The 17628-nt window shown below is 45.9% G+C and overlaps 2 protein-coding genes across 4 annotated transcripts in view; both read left to right on the top strand.

Annotated features, from left to right (window-relative positions):
* LOC307126928 (uncharacterized protein) overlaps window positions 1–17628 on the top strand; it is a 597805-nt gene that overhangs the window by 283961 nt on the left and 296216 nt on the right. The gene's annotated exons all lie outside the window — the stretch shown is intronic.
* The window catches only part of LOC307126927 (meprin A subunit beta-like), a 29204-nt gene continuing 21517 nt past the window's right edge, over window positions 9942–17628 (top strand). For all 3 annotated transcript variants that reach the window (XM_079817803.1, XM_079817805.1, XM_079817804.1), the window contains exons 1-6: window positions 9942–9972; window positions 10082–10159; window positions 15108–15149; window positions 15291–15328; window positions 15416–15488; window positions 15586–15703. In XM_079817803.1, the coding sequence (XP_079673929.1) occupies window positions 10084–10159; window positions 15108–15149; window positions 15291–15328; window positions 15416–15488; window positions 15586–15703 (347 nt within the window). In that variant the 5' untranslated portion in view covers window positions 9942–9972; window positions 10082–10083. The remainder of the gene's footprint in view (window positions 9973–10081; window positions 10160–15107; window positions 15150–15290; window positions 15329–15415; window positions 15489–15585; window positions 15704–17628) is intronic.

Raw genomic sequence — 17628 nt, 5'->3', positions numbered from 1 at the left:
GATGATAGACTCTCCATTTGTGAAGCGCGCACATGCGTGTTAATTTTATGTGTTTATTAGAGGTTGAATTCAAATCAAATACTGCCAAACTGTCCATAATACTCCGAAAAGCTTATGTGGTATGTTTAACCATGGATTCGTTTGTAAACAAGAGACTGGATTGGCAGACAGGATGAGATTACATGAATGAATGAAGCAACACACTAATGTGAGTAAAACATGTTTTTTATATGTGATAGTAATGCATTGTTACAGATTTAATATCTATGGAGTATGTGTACGCGTCTAACTGAACATACCTTAGCACACTGTCACAGGCTGGAGAATCCTTTATTTGTGCTGTTCTTGGTTAATTACGGTCTTGATGTGTGTTGTTCACTCTCTTGACTCGATATTTGAAGGGCACGCGTGTGTGTTTGTGTGTACGGTTCGCGGTTATATTCATCGATCGGGCGGGCCAAGTATCGTTAATAAAAATATATAATTCCAATCAATCGCAGGTTGATGAGAGATCATTGTGTCTGTTTGAGAATCGCTGGGCGTTTCATTCCGGTTGCCGTTTGCCACACGCTGTCACTGACAGGGGGAGCAGAAGCTCATTAAATATGCAAATCTTATCCAATCCTAGCCGTGGGCATTTACTTCCAAGTCTTCAGTGTGGCACCATTGACTTTCAATCAGATTCAACCACACATATATGATCCAAAATCTGATCCGGAGGCTGAAATTGAACAGTAGCAGCAGAAGCAACGACTACAGCAGGACTTCTCTATGTGGTATATACTGGAACTGTCGTTCCCTTTCGTTCAGTCACTACGACGTAACGTTAGTGACTAACGAATGGGGGTTTCGCTTAGAAGCCTATCAACCTCGAGTTTTGAGAAAACGCCCAATGGCGTGCCAATGCCATGGGGCATGCGGAATTTGCATACGTAGCTCCGCCTCACTGCGTGAGTATATAAGGAAGTACGAGGCAATATCGCATTATGTTTCTGCTTTCGGAGCCAAGAGTACCTACCTCTTCACTCCTACAGCCTTCTGAGACTCTGTCAGCTTCTTCGAGACGAGCAGCTTTCCAGTCGGTGTTGGTGTGACGGCGCGTTCCAGTGATCGCATACTTCCTGCCTGCTGATCTGTGCAGTGGTCTGCATCCAGCTGGTGTGTGTTTCCCTGGGCGCTTCGGCATCGACTGTAAAGTTTCCTCTCATAAAAGAGCTTGCACGTGACGCGTCCTTTTCAGGATGTTTCGTCCGTGCACTTCTGGGTGCGGTAGATCGCTTTTTTCTTTCGACGGGCACGAGCGCTGTGTGACGTGTTTGGGCTTTCAGCACGCTCAGGCAGCGCTCGTGGATGACTCATGTTCTCTCTGCGGGAACCTGGCCATCTCAGTGCTACGATCGAGACTCCGTGAATTCCGTGCTGATGCCGGAACGAGAGTCCCCTCCGTCCCCCCCCAATCTGCGGTCTCCTCTGGAGGCGGCACTTTGGCTGGTGACCAGGGTGATCTGAGGGTGACGGTGTGGAATAAAGCTCCGACGCTAGTTCCTCGGCCCACACCCCCCTCTCAGGCACTTGACCCGGCCCGCGCTCAGGCGTCTACATCGGGGCCGGCTCCTGCTGTCCCGACTGTGGCGTTTGGCGCGGCGGAGGAGGAAGTGATGTCTATCGCCGCATCACAAGGTGGGCTGGAGTCATCTGAGGATGAGGATTCGGCTGTGCTGCCACCTTCGGGTGTCCCAGCATTGCCCGAGTCGGACCCAGAGTTGACAGCCATGCTCTCTCGGGCCGCCGCAGCGCTTGGACTGGAGTGGAACCCTCCACCTCAGCCCGAGCGTTCGCGGTTGGATGATTGGTTTTTGGGGGCGGCGCGTTCGGACACCCGTCCGGCCGCTCCTCCAATACCTTTCTTCCCCGAGGTGCATGAAGAGGTCGCGCGTTCCTGGAAGGCCCCGTTGTCTTCCCGTGAACGTTTGGCGGCCTCTTCCGCCTTCACCTCTCTCGATGGAGCCGCGGCTCATGGGTACACTGGGGTCCCCCCAGTCGAACGTTCTGTTGCGATGCAACTGTGTCCACAGAGCGCTTCGTCCTGGCGTGGTGACCCAAAGCACCCCTCCAAGGCCTGTAGGTTTTCGTCATCTCTGGTGGCGAAGTCCTATAGAGCTGCGGGGCAGGCCGCCGCTTCTTTGCATACCATGGCAACTCTTCAGGCTTACCAAGCCAAGTTGCTGTGCGATATGCACGAGAGAGGGGCTGATCCAGGGCTCAGCAATGAGTTGCGTGCCGCCACCGACCTCGCTCTCCGGGCGACGAAGGTGACCGCGCGCTCCCTGGGTCAGGTGATGTCCACAAATGTGGTCCAGGAGAGACACTTATGGCTCACCCTGTCTGATATGCGCGACGCCGAGCGAACACGTTTCCTCGACGCCCCCATATCACAGGATGGGCTATTCGGCGGAGCGGTCGAGAGCTTCGCCCAACAGTTCTCGGCCGCTCAGAAGCAGACTGAGGCAATAAAATACATCCTGCCCCGGCGGTCAGCTGCTGCCTCCACCCCACCGCCCGCGCCGGTGCCTCAGCCTGCTCGCCGCCGAGGACGTCCTCCCGCGGCTTCCTCCGCCTCTGCGCCACCCAAGCAGCAGCCTCCACCCGGGCCGCGCAGAGGCAGCCGCAGGAAGGCGTCCCAGTCCGCTCCAGCCCCGCAGCCCGCGAAGAAACGCCAGGCTAAGCGGCGCTCCTGATGCGGACGGCTCAGGGATGGGCAGTTCTTTCCAGGAGACGGCGGCAGGGCCGCTCCTTCCCCCGGTGGAGGGCCGGGGGAGAATCTTTTGTTCAGCTGCTGGCCCCCGGGTCAGCAGCACCCTAATGTGGTTAAAGAAAGAACTGACAAACCCATCCCTGAGCCCCCAGAGATCGGTGACGGCAGTGCGCGCCACCCTTGGGTCACGCCACTCTCGTCCCTCTCTGTCGCCAGCCCCCTGGCAGAGCAGACCCCCGTGGAACGCGAGTCCTTCCCTGGTCTCCTCTGTCAGGGCGCAGCCGTTAACCGTGCTCCGACCCGGGGACGCCCAACAGCCTCCCCTGTCCGCGCCGGTAACGCTGCCTCGCTGCCCCACCCGGGGTACGCCTACTGTCCGTATGACCCCGTTGGTGCAGTCTCTGGAAGCCTGGCTTCAGCTTCCGGGGCTGTCCCGCTGGGTTGCCCGGACCGTCAGGCTCGGCTACGCGATTCAGTTCGCGCAGGCTCCTCCCCGTTACAGGGGAGTCCGCTATACCGTGACCGGGGCCCATGCCCCCGTCATGCGTGCGGAGATTGCCACTCTACTGGCGAAGGGTGCGATCGAGCCTGTCCCTCCAGCCGAAATGAGGTCGGGGTTCTACAGCCCCTACTTCATTGTACCCAAGAAAACCGGTGGGTTACGGCCAATCCTGGACCTTCGCATCTTGAACCGATCCCTTCACCGGCTTCCGTTCAAGATGTTGACTGCGAAACGCCTTTTCGAATGCGTTCGTCCGGACGATTGGTTTGCAGCGATCGACCTGAAGGACGCCTACTTCCATGTCTCCATCCTTCCTCGACACAGACCGTTCCTACGGTTTGCTTTCGAGGGGCGGGCATACCAGTACGCAGTTCTCCCATTCGGGTTATCTCTGTCCCCTCGCGTCTTCACGAAGATCGCCGAGGCAGCCCTTGCGCCCCTTTGGCAGCACGGGGTCCGCATCCTGAACTACCTCGACGACTGGCTCATACTAGGCCACTCTCGAGAGCAGGTTTGCGGACACAGAGATCTGGTTCTCCACCACTTAACCCGTCTGGGCCTTCGGGTCAACTGGGAGAAGAGCAAACTCTGCCCAGTGCAGAGGATCTCTTTTCTCGGTATGGAGATCGACTCGGTCGCCATGTACGCGCAGCTTTCGAGCGAGCGCGCGCAGTCTCTGCTGACTTGCCTCCGACAAATCGAGAGCAAGAATGCGGTTCCACTGTAACTTTTTCAGAGGCTCCTGGGGCATATGGCATCTGCAGCCGCGGTAACGCCGCTCGGATTGCTTCATATGAGACCGCTTCAGCACTGGCTTCGCGATCGAGTCCCGAGATGGGCATGGCAGTCTGGCACGCTCCGGATCCAAGTGACTCGGGCCTGCTTACAGACACTCACCCCGTGGTCGAACCTCAGCTTTCTACGGGCCGGTGTGCCCTTAGAACGAGTTTCCAGGCATGTTGTCGTATCGACGGATGCCTCTGCCACGGGCTGGGGTGCCATGTGCAATGGACAAGCAGCCGCGGGCTCCTGGACAGGACCCCAGCGCCTCCTGCATGTCAATTGCCTCGAGTTGCTGGCAGTACGGTTCGCCCTGCACCGCTTCCGAGCGTTGCTGAAGGGTCAACATGTGCTCGTCCGGACAGACAACACGGCCGTAGTAGCGTACATCAACCACCAGGGCGGTCTACGCTCCCGCCGCATGTCTCAACTCGCCCGCCATCTCGTCTTATGGAGTCAGAAGCGCCTGAGGTCCCTTCGTGCTGTCCATATTCCGGGAGTCCTGAACCACGCAGCCGACGAGCTCTCGCGGTTTCAGCCTCTCCCGGGAGAATGGAGACTCCATCCCCGGACGGTTCAGCTGATTTGGGAACAGTTCGGCGACGCACAGGTAGACCTGTTTGCCTCCCACGACTCTTCCCACTGCAGCCTGTATTATTCCCTGACCGAGGGCACGCTCGGCACGGATGCACTGGCGCACAGCTGGCCGCGGGGCCTACGCAAATATGCGTTTCCCCCAGTGAGCCTACTCGCACAGCTTCTGTGCAAGATCAGGGAGGACAAGGAGCAGGTCCTTTTGGTCGCCCCGTACTGGCACGGCCGGACCTGGTTCCCCGAACTCATTCTCCTTGCGACAGCCCCTCCCTGGCCTATTCCTCTGAGACCGGACCTCCTTACTCAGAGACGGGGCACCCATTGGCACCCGCGTCCCGACCTTTGGAACCTCCACGTGTGGCTCCTAGACGGGACCCGGCAGGTTTGAGTGGCCTACCACCTACGGTGGTCGCCACCATCACTTCCGCTAGGGCAGAGTCCACTCGGCATGCCTATGCGTTGAAGTGGAACCTCTTCGTCACCTGGTGCTCTTCCCGCCAAGAAGACCCCTGGAAATGTCCGATCGGGTCCGTGCTTGAGTTTCTCCAAGAGGGGCTGGAGCGAAGGCTGTCTCCCTCCACCCTCAAGGTATATGTGGCCGCAATATCTGCCCACCACGATCTCTTGGAGAACAAAAAGGTAAGTCAGCACGACCTGGTCATCAGGTTCCTGAGGGGAGCTAGGAGACTGAATCCTCCTCGCTCTCCTCTCGTACCCTCTTGGGACCTCGCAGTGGTACTAACTGCTCTGCAGAGACCTCCCTTTGAGCCTTTGCGGTCGGTCGATATTAAGTTTCTGTCTATGAAGACGGCTCTGCTGACCGCATTGGCCTCAGTCAAGAGGGTCGGGGACCTGCAGGCATTTTCGGTTGACGAAGCGTGCCTGGAGTTCGGGCCGGCTAACTCTCACGTGATCCTGAGACCCCGGCCTGGATATGTGCCCAAGGTTCCCACCACTCCGTTCAAGGACCAGGTGGTGAACCTGCAAGCGCTGCCTTTGGAGGAGGCAGACCCAGCCTTGGCATTGCTCTGTCCAGTACGCGCTCTCCGCGCCTACGTAGACATGACGCAGTGTTTCAGGACCTCAGACCAGCTCTTTGTCTGTTATGGTGGAGAGCGGAAGGGAAGTGCTCTCTCAAAGCAAAGGCTGTCTCACTGGATAGTGGACACCATTGCTTTGGCTTACCAGCAGCAAGGCCGACCATGTCCCCTTGGTGTGAGGGCACACTCCACCCGGAGTGTGGCTTCCTCTTGGGCTCTAGCGCATGGCGCCTCGCTAGCAGACATCTGCAGAGCTGCAGGCTGGGCGACACCCAACACATTCGCCAGATTCTACAATCTCCGAGTGGAGCCAGTGTCCGACTATGTACTCGCCCCCCCGAGGGGCCGGTGATGGGCCAGGCTCAGGTGTCTTCGCTTGCTCGCCACTCCACTCCACGGACTGGATACGTGCGATATTTTCCTCAGGTGAGCTCCCCGAGAGCCCTGAGCTCCTCCAGCACTGTCGACGCCGACATCAGTTCAGTCTGCCCTCTCGAGCCCAGACCCTCATGTCCGGCCAGGTGCCCCATGTGCATGGTTCCCTCCGGCGACCCCCACATGTGTATTTCACCGTAAGTCTCCGCAGTGAGCGGGTTTCTTCCCTTGGCGTGTCCCCGCCACCCCTAGGGTTAAAAATCCACCTTCGGCTGGTACCCTAGAGATCTTCCATATGCAGCCCTCTCCGGGTCATATGTGTCTCTTAAGTCCTCCCCACGGGTAGGCATCTTGGCATTCCCTCACTGGGATATGCTTCCCAGTGTACCTTGGTAATCCTGTGTTAAGTGGGAGTCCTTCGTCGGTACTAGTCTTACGACAGGGAACTCACACTTACGCAGGGCGCTGGAAGACGGCTGAGTGGCGGGATTATATTGGGACCCCCATTCGTTAGTCACTAACGTTACGTCGTAGTGACTGAACGAAAGGGAACGTCTCGGTTACGGATGTAACCCTCGTAGCACATGTAACGTCCCCTTGCCACATCAGCTGTGTTGCCTGGAACGCAGGAGTTCAGTCTTGGCTCCTCAAGCAGGTAACATAATGCGATATTGCCTCGTACTTCCTTATATACTCACGCAGTGAGGCGGAGCTACGTATGCAAATTCCGCATGCCCCATGGCATTGGCACGCCATTGGGCGTTTTCTCAAAACTCGAAGTTGATAGGCTTCTAAGCGAAACCCCCATTCGTTAGTCACTAACGTTACGTCTCCGTTCCCTCCTCAGGGAACGAGGGTTACATCCGTAACCGAGACGATATTTGCTTAGCGGCTTGTCATGCACAAGTTGTACAAAATTTTTGTGTGTTTACTCGTGGTCTATGAGGTCATAAACCAGGTTTATAAGGACTTAAAGTTAGCAGTAGCAAGCGGAACGGTTTTGCACGTCATGTTGTTTACTTGAGGTGCCCTAACACGCCGATAGCTAACAACACAAAGACATTTGAAGCAGTTTTACTCATTGCCTTCTTCCAACGCACAACCGTGAACCTTAAAGGTCCCGTTCTTCGTGTCTTTTTGAAGCTTTGATTGTGTTTACAGTGTGCAATATAACATGTGTTCATGTTTCGTGTGTAAAAAAAAACTGTATTTTTAACACAATTTACTTATCTGTATACCGCTGTTTTCACTGTCCTAAAAACGGCTGATGACTTCCTTTATTCTATGAAGTCCCTCCTTCAGAAATACGTAACGAGTTGTGATTGTGCCAGCGCTTCCCGTGTTGTGATTTGACAGCAGCTTAGCGAACGTGGCACGGTCCTGTGTTGCGATTCGACAGCAGCTTAGCGCACGTGGAAAGGTCACGCCTCTTAACGGGAGATATATGCGCTTAATGATCTCTACAGCGTCCCTGGGAAAGCCAAACAAAGGTGATTTGACTCCGGGATGAAAATAACAGCGTCTCGAGGACATGGCGACAAACACAGTCAAACGCAACACTTCCTTTTCTCCACGTGGGACAGCAACAAGACCACGCCCCCTTTTTGCGCGTAGTCTTGTGGGCGGAGGTTAGTCTGTTCTACTGTTCTACTGACGTAATTAAAGCAGGAAATACCAGGATGTAGTCCAAGCCGGCCGTTCGCTGTAGGCTTTGAAAGGGAATTTCTGTTAAATAAAATATCTCGCTTGGCATTGAACTTTGAGCTTTATAATTTTACAGGTATTATTTATGCTCTAACAGCAACATTACACACTAACTAAAGTTTGAACAATGGGATCACGAAGAAGGGGACCTTTAATCGCTGGGACCACTCCATCTTTCAGCATTAGACGAGCTACAAATCCGGAGTTGAACCGGGCCTCGTTTATAAAACGATCGTCGCCGAGATGCAGGGAACAAACAAAAACACTTGAACAACTCTCTTGCTGCTCCGGAAAAACAAACTCCATCTTTGGGAAGCTGTGCAGGGTTGTCTTGCCCTGACAACCAAATACACACTTCTTTGGTGACGTTGTTGATTTTGTAAAGTCCAGTGACTGTAGCACAGTCGAGCAAAGCGTGGGAGAAGAGCCTGTATGGCCCGTGACATTCCGCCCTTGTTCCGTCCTTTCGTAAAAAAACTTTACGAAACTTGTGAGAAATCGGAAGGAGTATTTTTGGCACAGACAGATCAGCAACTACCTCAACATTTAAATGTAGTATTGAGCACATAAACCTTTATGCTTTTATCAAGGTGTTGTTTAAGATCCAGGTAAAGTGAATGTTGTCTGATGTTACAGATGCAGAAGAGCACGTGTGTGTTTATCTGGTGGAGACTGGAGAGAGGCTGATGAAGGAAAGCTGTCATCAAAGGCTTTGAGTGAGTATACTACAGAAATTAATAAAACATACATTTAAATATTAAGTTGTATTTTATTTTAATTTCAAACAGAGTTATTTCAGCACTTTTCTGATTCTTGATGTCTGTGCGTTTGCTGCAGAGCTTCTGTGGTTGAGCCTTGCTCAAGGACACACTGGTGGAGATCGAAGCAGAAACCTTCTGCTTATCAGTTCAGTGTTTAGCCCACTACACCACAAAAGTCATAAAGCTACAATACAAATAGCATGTAATTGTAAAAATATTACATTAAATATGGCAAGAAATGGGATGCTGACAACATGAATTGTAAAATGTTTTCAGTAGTCATGCTGATGGAGTGCAGGCACACGGATGTTTGGAGCAGACATCAGCAGTCAGAGATTGTCCCGCACATGTTCTCCACTCTTGCTTCAGGGTTGTGGGGTTCAGGAGGGACAGGAGGGACATGATGGACGGCTAGGACAGGCGAAAGTCTTCATCAATATAAAGCCACAGAATTGGCACAGCTGTGTTGAGAGGGCAGCAGATGTGGGGTTCACCGCCTGTAAATGTGTGGTGGTTTGTTAGAACAATGCATTTGAATAAAGCTTTGTTTCATGTGTTGTTGACTTTTATTCATTTATTGTGATGTTTACTTTTATTCATTCTTTTACTCATTAATTAATGTTTCCTATTGTTGTCAGTAAATAAAATATTTTATTAACTAATGCATTAATTCATTGCTTGACTGAAAATTGATATCACAGCGCCTGCATTTTCTGTCAAAGTACACAAGTAACGCCTGAGGAAAAGTTAGAAGGTGTGGTCTGTCACCTGTTGCTCAATAATTGCTGCATGCTTTAAATATTACTCATTCATTTCTCATGTCAATCACCACCTTGTGTTGGAAAGAGGTTAAAAGCTACTGCTTTATTTCTCAACACCACTTAACCACAAAATTTTTCTTACATTTGTAAAAATGTTTTTATTCAACGTTTCATGCCCTGACTTTAGATCCATAACATACTATAACAGAGTGTGTTATGGAGTGTGTTACTGAACAATAAAAAAATAATTCCAATTAATTGCTGGTGGATGAGAGATAAATCATTGTTTGTTTGATAAAGACATTCTGCCAGCCCTGTGATTTGTGTTTAATCAGATGTGGTTATGTTAAAGGCCTTTGGCGTAACGTCAGGCTGATCACAGTATGAGCAGAAATATGTTATATTTTAAGCACAAGAAAAATGTAAGTTACTTTGGATAAAAGCATCTGCCAAATGCGCTTTAGAGTGATTTAACAACAGCTAAAATATCAAAATATTACATATCAATGCTGAAATCTTTACGTAAAGACCAAAATGAGCAAACTATCAGGCTCTTCTGTTATGTTAAATTGTGCAATCTAGCCGGTTTTCCGCTCAGTTTCAGGGTGTGTTTAAGCAGTGCTGCGGGGCGAATGAAGTTTATATAACTCTCGAGTCTCCACATTTGAGCACACAACACTTCTTCAGTGACTGGAAACTGGTATGTATCGCTCTTTAGTTCCTGAGCTAATGGTCTTCTAATATATATAAAAATGGCTTGCAGGTTAATATGAGATTTATTAATCTGATGTGGTCGTTATGATTTCCAGTGATGATGCATTTATGTGCTTTTCTTCTGCTGAGCTTGGCTTTGGCTCTTGGTCATGCATTACCTCTGGTAAGTTATAGTGTTCAGTCATTGTTGTGTTGTCATTAGTCCTGTCAGACGGTAACTGTTTCTCATGGGGTCGTGAGGTATTCTCATCATTTACAGGGGTTAATCTGTGATTTTATTGCTGTCTGAATCCAGAGTGTCAGTGTTTCTCTCACACCACCTGCGTAAAAATCCCTGGCCGAATTACCTGCTGTTTTTTGCTGTATAAATGTTAATTTCCGTCCGAATCCACATCTCTGAGATCGATATAAATTATTAGGGGTGTAACGATACACTCGTATCACGATTCGATATGTATCTCGATACTGAACTCACGATACGATATGTATCCCGATATTTTAAGCCAAAATAAAGAGGTTTTTTTTTTTAACTTTTTTAAACTCAGCACACTTTCTTTTTTTCCCCTCACGCTTTACTCGCGCTTTCAATGCAGACAGCATCTCTCCCAGTGCTCGCTATGTCCCGCCTCTCTCGCTATTAATGCACTACACATATAGAATAAACCATGCTTTGAATAATCATGCTACTAAAGCTAAATGTGATCATTATCATTATTTAAATGATGTTTGCGCTCTCACGTTGAAGAGTGCCGTTCCGGCAGCGTGTGCACTTCAGATGATCAATGCTCTCCGTCACAGTTCTAATCGCAAGAAACTCGATTAGTTATTATGACATTTTTTGGATCTTTTAAGTTTGAGAGGAATTGACTTTAAATGGAGGGACAGAAATCCCTCAGGTAAAGAATATCTTCACTTGTGTTTGTAAGTTATGAAAAACAACATGATGGTGAGTACATGATTACAGAGTTTACATTTGTGGTACATCTGTTAATTTGTGTTCGGCGCTTTCGCCGCTCTATTGAAGTGATAACGAGCGCCAGGCAGTCGCTTTATCCATTTGAATACAAGCGCAACATCAAGTCGCATCAAGTGTACAGTAAAGGCTCTGTGGCGAAACTAGCTGAACCAGACTGAAGAGCTCCGCTCCGACCATGTAAAGTGAAGTGTTGAGGTAAACTAAAGGCTGCCTACACGACTGTAGTAGTGGCCGTAGTCAGCTATGAGGTCACAGAGGATCCGGACCTCTGTATTTTTAAGAGGTGTTTCTATAATAAATGTTGTAAAATAATTTAATGTGTGTCCATATTGTGAATTCATTTATGAAACTTTATAGCGTTCATAGTAGGGGTGTCACAATATACCGGTATTGACGATAACCGTGTTATTCAAAGCATGAAATATCGACATCGTGTTAATTTAGGGTGTGGCAATATACCGGTATTGGCGATAACCACAATATTTAAAATGAACAGGACTGGTCTGATAACATGACGTGTAAATACTCCGGTGTCCCGAGTCTGACTGTAGCCATGTTTTTTCCTCCCTCTCTATTACACACTGTTGCAGCCATAAAAATAGTTCAGCTGTGTTTGTAATGTCAAATTTGTTATATTTTGTTTAGTTTCTTTATTAAGTTAATTTAGAAAAAATGTTTGGGGCAATTTTCGTTAGTTAAATTACAGTTTTTGTTTTTTTCCTAATGACCAAGCGGCCAGCGGCCGACAGTGAGTTAACCGCATGTTTGATCAATTTATCCTCTCAAATCAACACTTGACTTGTCTTGCCTATAATAAAATCCATATATATAAAACACTTCAAGCATATCACAATGTAAGTTTATATGTTTACCACCACAGTAAAAACGCATTTTTGACAAGCTGAGGCAGGCTTGCACGCAACGGCGCCTGCAAACGAAACGGGCTACATAATCTAAACTATAAAAATAAAAACATGCATTGTCTTACCTTATACCTCTCCGCAAAATGAAAATAAATCCAATCTCCAATTTCCACTCTATAGGCTATGCAAATTCAGTTCACGACAACGAAAGCAACAGATATGAGTTGTATTTTATTTATCGGCTCGTTTTCAAGATCAAAGGCGGTAATAGGAGAACGAGCGACCTAAGCACTGGTAAGAGCATTTAGTCTCATTAGTTTTAATGAAGATTATTGTGTTTTTGACAGCCTGGTCTCATTGCGAAAATGTACCTCTGGCAATGTTTTTGCAAACCCCAAAATACGTACCAATATGTACATATCAGTGAAATGTCCACTGGGTGGCGCCAAAAGCTTTGTTTTTTTCCGGAACAGATGAGCGTCAATCTGACGTTTTGTGACATTGTTTTTTTAACGTACACCTACACTAAACCCTAAACCTACCCGATAGTGTTAACAAAAGCAAATGTGACAAAAATACAATAGTAACCAAGTCTTTTTAGCTTGTGTGAACTCATCTTTGAGCTCTTTTATCATGACTTGTCTTTCACGGGATTCGTACCTGAGCTTTCATTATTACAAGTACAAATCTGTACCAGCTGAGCTACTGTGAGCAAGCTTGTTATATAAAAAAAAGCTGAGCATATGGAGCAGGTTAAGTGACGCAAACTTCAAAATGTATTAATTTACATGGTACAAAAAAAACGATAAAATTAGATAATTTTCGCAATGAGACCAGGTTGGTTTTTGAGCATCTGATTCTGAGCCTTGGGCTACTTTCAGTTTCACTGGCGGCCGTTTGCGTCTTTTCTTGCATCTTCTTGTAGTGCCCCGTCAGCACTCGCGCACAGCGCGTGGTGGGAGCGGTGGATCATCTGAGTGATCGGATTTAAATCCGCCTCGAAAGGATTTCGGAAGACATTTACTCCTGATCTCTTCACAATATGATAGATATATGATCAGAGAAAACGAATGAAGTGAGCAGGTGTAAAAAGGCCATAACTCTTGCAGCTGCGCTGAAGGAACGGACTCTAAACACCAGTCAGAGCCAGTCGACGGTCGCGATCTCATAGTTTAATGAATAATGTCTATTCTTGTATTTGTATTTGCAGTCTAGTCATGGCCAATAACATTTATGTTAATATTTATTCATCATCATACTGTTGAACTTGACAGTATTTTCTCTATTGTTATTTCATAGGGAGCTTCAAAGAAGATTTATCAGTAACAGAGTATTACCCTGTTAATCATTATCCAATTATGTTTGTTGGGTAAAAAATAAAAATAAATAAACAAAGCAAAATCTTGCTAAAATGCACTGTGAACTAACATGAACAAACCATGAACAGCTCTATATTAACTAACATTAACAAAGAAGATTAACTAATGCTGAACAGCTGTTGTTCATAACTAATGCATTAACTAATGTCAACTAATACAACCTTATTGTAAAGTGTTACCAATTCATTTGATAACTTTCTCCCCCAAGGTTTCTATAGATATCACAATATATCAATATCATGAATTTTTTTGGCCACAATAACCGGGGTGTGAAAAATCTGATATCGTGACAGCCCTAGTTCATAGCCACAGACGAAAATGAATAGACGATCAGCCAGAGCTCAGCTTTAGGAGGGGAAGAGACAGGGCAAGAGAAGGAGACTGAGAGAAAAATAAAGAGTGATGGAAATAAGAGAGTGAAGAAATTAGGAGAGAGTAGGTATGACAAGATGACAAACCACTAACATGGTTTGTTTTGAAAGCTATTGATTATTATTTTTAGCCTTCAAACATCTTAAAATGCGCATAGTTAGATCAGAAAAATAATAATTTTCTTGGGGGACCAAGCCCCCAAAATAGCTCAAATTTGGGACCTCACTGGTTGTAAAACTCCTGAAGGCAGTTGTATACTCAAAAGTTGTTTCTGTTTCTGGAAACCGTATCTGGAGTTAATGTGTTTATGCTGTTAATGTGTTGCAGCCTGGAATATTTATATATAGGCCTATTTAATATTAAAATTGAATATTCAGACAGTATATACTCATTGTATCTCTGTGCTTTGACGATTTTGTTTTTATAAAACAAAAAACGAATTATTTCTGTGGTAGAAAACGTTGTGGCACCAAGATTTGGTGGGTTTGGCTAAACAAGGGTTTGTTATAGCCCCAGGGCCTTACATGTTCTTAATTCGGGATTTAATCATTTTTATATTTCCCATTTTTATGTCTGAATTTACATTGTGAAAAACAAGGTTGTGTTGCATATTATTTTAACATAGTATCATCATCATAGCAGTGTAGATGTAGATGGACCAAAATAAAACCATTAAAATATAAAGTAAATAAGTTTTGTGTTACTTGGTGCTACAGTGACATAGAAAGTATTGCTATACCACGATACTCCATATGTTGTCCCACGGTGAGTCATTTTTCCCTGTTGCACCTACACAAAATTTGAGGGTTCCCCCACCTGCCAAATCCCACTTTAACCACTGGTTACACCCCAACAAATTATATACATTAAATATATAAAACAAACAGCTTTATGTTTACGTCATGTAAATAAGAGTCTGCATTAACTTATTTCCACAGTTTTAAAGTGAAATCCGTCATTTTGAGGTCAAATGTAAGACGGACCGTTTCAACTATAGTGTGTCTCGCTTCCTATTAAACAGGAGATTTAGATAATCATATAATAAATAGGATATACTTTTCCTACTATTAAATTAAATGTGAATGTATTATTCCAAGCGTATGACATTTGATTTACAGCAGACAATCATGTGAGTTTAGTCACTGAGGTGCACATTTATTCTTACAGACGTCCACATAAGAAACACTCACCGTCAGAATAAGGCTATTGTTGAAGCCATGTACAGCTGCTGATATTTTACACTAAATCTATTTCCTTTATGTCTTGTTTTCATATCTCATGTTCTCAGGAGCCAATTCGTAAGTACAGCACAGTCTCATTAATCTGCTGTAAAGTTACTGTAATATGTTTCCAGCGTGCAGGATGAAATATCCTGTTTTAACTGCTCATGACTGTCTGATGAGGAGATTGATCATTCATCATCTTACTTTCATACGGTTTCACTAAAGTCACATTTGGTCAATCACTCAAAGCACTCAATGCTCATTCCCTCTCTGTGTCTTTTGTTGTCTTCAATATCATTTCCTCAAAGGCATTACTAAGAAATGGAAGGCCATTCCGGATATAAACACAGGTAAAACTATTATATAATCTCAAGAACACAAATACATTTATATAAGCAGTGAGATAACTTTGATCTATTTTTGTTTATGAACTATCACTTTTCCTCATGTTTTATTGGAGCATATTTACTGTGATCTGAACACTCTTGTAGCATTAGGGTTAAAGCTCAGAGAAGGAGACATCATGGAGGTAAGTCTGTACATATAAATGGAGGAAAGTATATATATATATATATATATATAGATCAGGAGACGTGATGAATGATCTGCTTTAAAGCCTAGGCAAGGGAGCGTCATTCCAGGGAATCTGTGGGATATTCCCGTCCCCTATGAGCTGAGTGCCAATCTCAGTAAGATTTCTGATTTCTCACTTACGCTTCCATCTACTTTTAAAAACTTAATGTAACTTTCATATTGTTTTCCACTCAGTTTAGTTTGTGTTTCTAGGTATGAACCGTAGAGGAGTCATTCTGAGAGCCTTTGAGCAGTTCAGACTGAAATCATGTATTGACTTTAAGCCCAGAGCCGCAGAAGAGTTTTACATCTCTGTGGAGAGTCATAAAGGGTACAGTATGATTACAGTTACTAATCAACAATATTAGTCATATATTATTATAGACTCTTATAGGCTCTTAAGGTAAAAAGTAGGCAGCTTGAACGCCAGTACAAGAAGTCATGCTTAACTGTTCATAAACTCGTGTATGATGAACATTTGAGTCAATATGCTGAAGCACTCAAAGCAGCAAGAACACAGTACTACTGGTCTATCATTAGAGATGCTGCTGCAAACCCCAACAAGATTTTTAAGATGGTAAACAGTATTCTCGCACCAGTTAAACCACTAATTGGTTCCTCTGTGCAGGAGTGTAACAAGTTTTTTTATTTCTCTATGAAAAAAATTGATAACATCTATAAGTCTATCAGTTCGGCCCCCAGCTCTGCAATTCCTGAGACCTATCCAATTATTTTTCCTGAAACTGCATTTACGAGTTTTAATATAGTCACTATTGATTGTATTTTGAAACTAGTGATGGCAATGAATACATCTACATGTACTCTTGAACCAATCCCAACATCTGTTCTTAAGGGGTGTCTCTCTTCAATTAGTCCCCTCATTCTGAACATTGTGAATACCTCCCTTACTATTGTTCCAAAAGCTCTTAAAGTTGCCGCTATTACACCAGTCCTTAAAAAGCCTGGATGTGATAAGTCTGATCTAGCAAATTACAGACCCATCTCAAACCTACCCTTTCTTGCTAAGGTTTTGGAATGTGTGGTTATGGCACAACTCCACTCACACTTGTCTTCCAACAAGCTTTTCAAACCTTTTTAGTCTGGGTTTAGAAAGGGACACAGTACAGAGACAGCCCTGTTTCGAATAATGAAAGACCTGCTTGTCTCAGCTATCTCTGGTGCCTCTACCATCTTGGTTTTATTAGATCTCACTTCAGCATTTGACACAGTGTGCCATTCTATCCTGCTAAATAGGCAGGAGAGATGGCTTGGTATCACAGGTTCTGTGCTTAATTGGTTTAAATCTTAGCTCACTGATCATTCTCAGTTTGTTGTCCTGGGACAACAGTTCTCAAATTGGACCGGTCTGCCATGGTGTTCCTCAGGGATCTGTCCTGGGTCCCCTATTATTTAGCATTTATATGCTTCCTTTGGGGCAAATCATTAGGAAATATGGCTTGGGGGTATCACTTTTATGCCGATGATACCCACATTTACATCAGCTCTAAGTCCGATCCTACTATCACCTCTATAGTTCTCTATAGTGTGTGCTGGAAATAAAAACATGGATGCATCATCATTTTTTAAAACTGAATTGTTCTAAAATGGAGGTTCTACTTATTGGTAGACCAGCGGCTATTCATAAAGCTAGCAATTTTAACTTGATTGTCGATGATGGTGTCATATTTCCATCTGCTCAAGCTCGTAATCTTGGTGTGATTTTTGACACTCATCTGACGCTTGACTCACATCTTAAGAGTATCACAAAGTCTGCATTCTATCATCTTAGAAACATTGCAAGAATTAGGCCTTTCCTCACCCTGCCTGATGCTGAGAGACTTATTCATGCATTTGTAACTTCCAGGATTGACTATTGTAATGCACTGTTTGTTGGGTTACCTGCTAAATCAATCAAACGGCTACAGTATATCCAGAATTCAGCAGCACGCGTTCTTACATACACTTCATCTCGTCAACACATCACAGGTGTGCTCTATAGTTTGCATTTGCTTCCTGTTCAGCTGCGTATTGTTTTCAGAACTATCACGCTAACTTACAAAGCTATGCAAGGAATAGCCCCTTCTTATAGCTGTGACTTAGTCACCCTGTACACGCCGCCTCGTTCCCTTCGGTCAGATGATTCTCTTACTCTTCAGCAGCCTCCCTGTAGATTAAAATCTCTGTCACTACGCCCAGGTTAAGGAACGCACTTCCTCTCACTGTTAGAGATGCTCCTACATTAGCCAGTTTCAATAT

The sequence above is a fragment of the Gobio gobio genome, assembly GCF_949357685.1.
Source record: "Gobio gobio genome assembly, chromosome: 5".
In the NCBI taxonomy this organism is placed as follows: domain Eukaryota; kingdom Metazoa; phylum Chordata; class Actinopteri; order Cypriniformes; family Gobionidae; genus Gobio; species Gobio gobio.
Note: the sequence above shows the minus strand (reverse complement) of the source record. Positions and strands in the feature narration are given on the sequence as shown.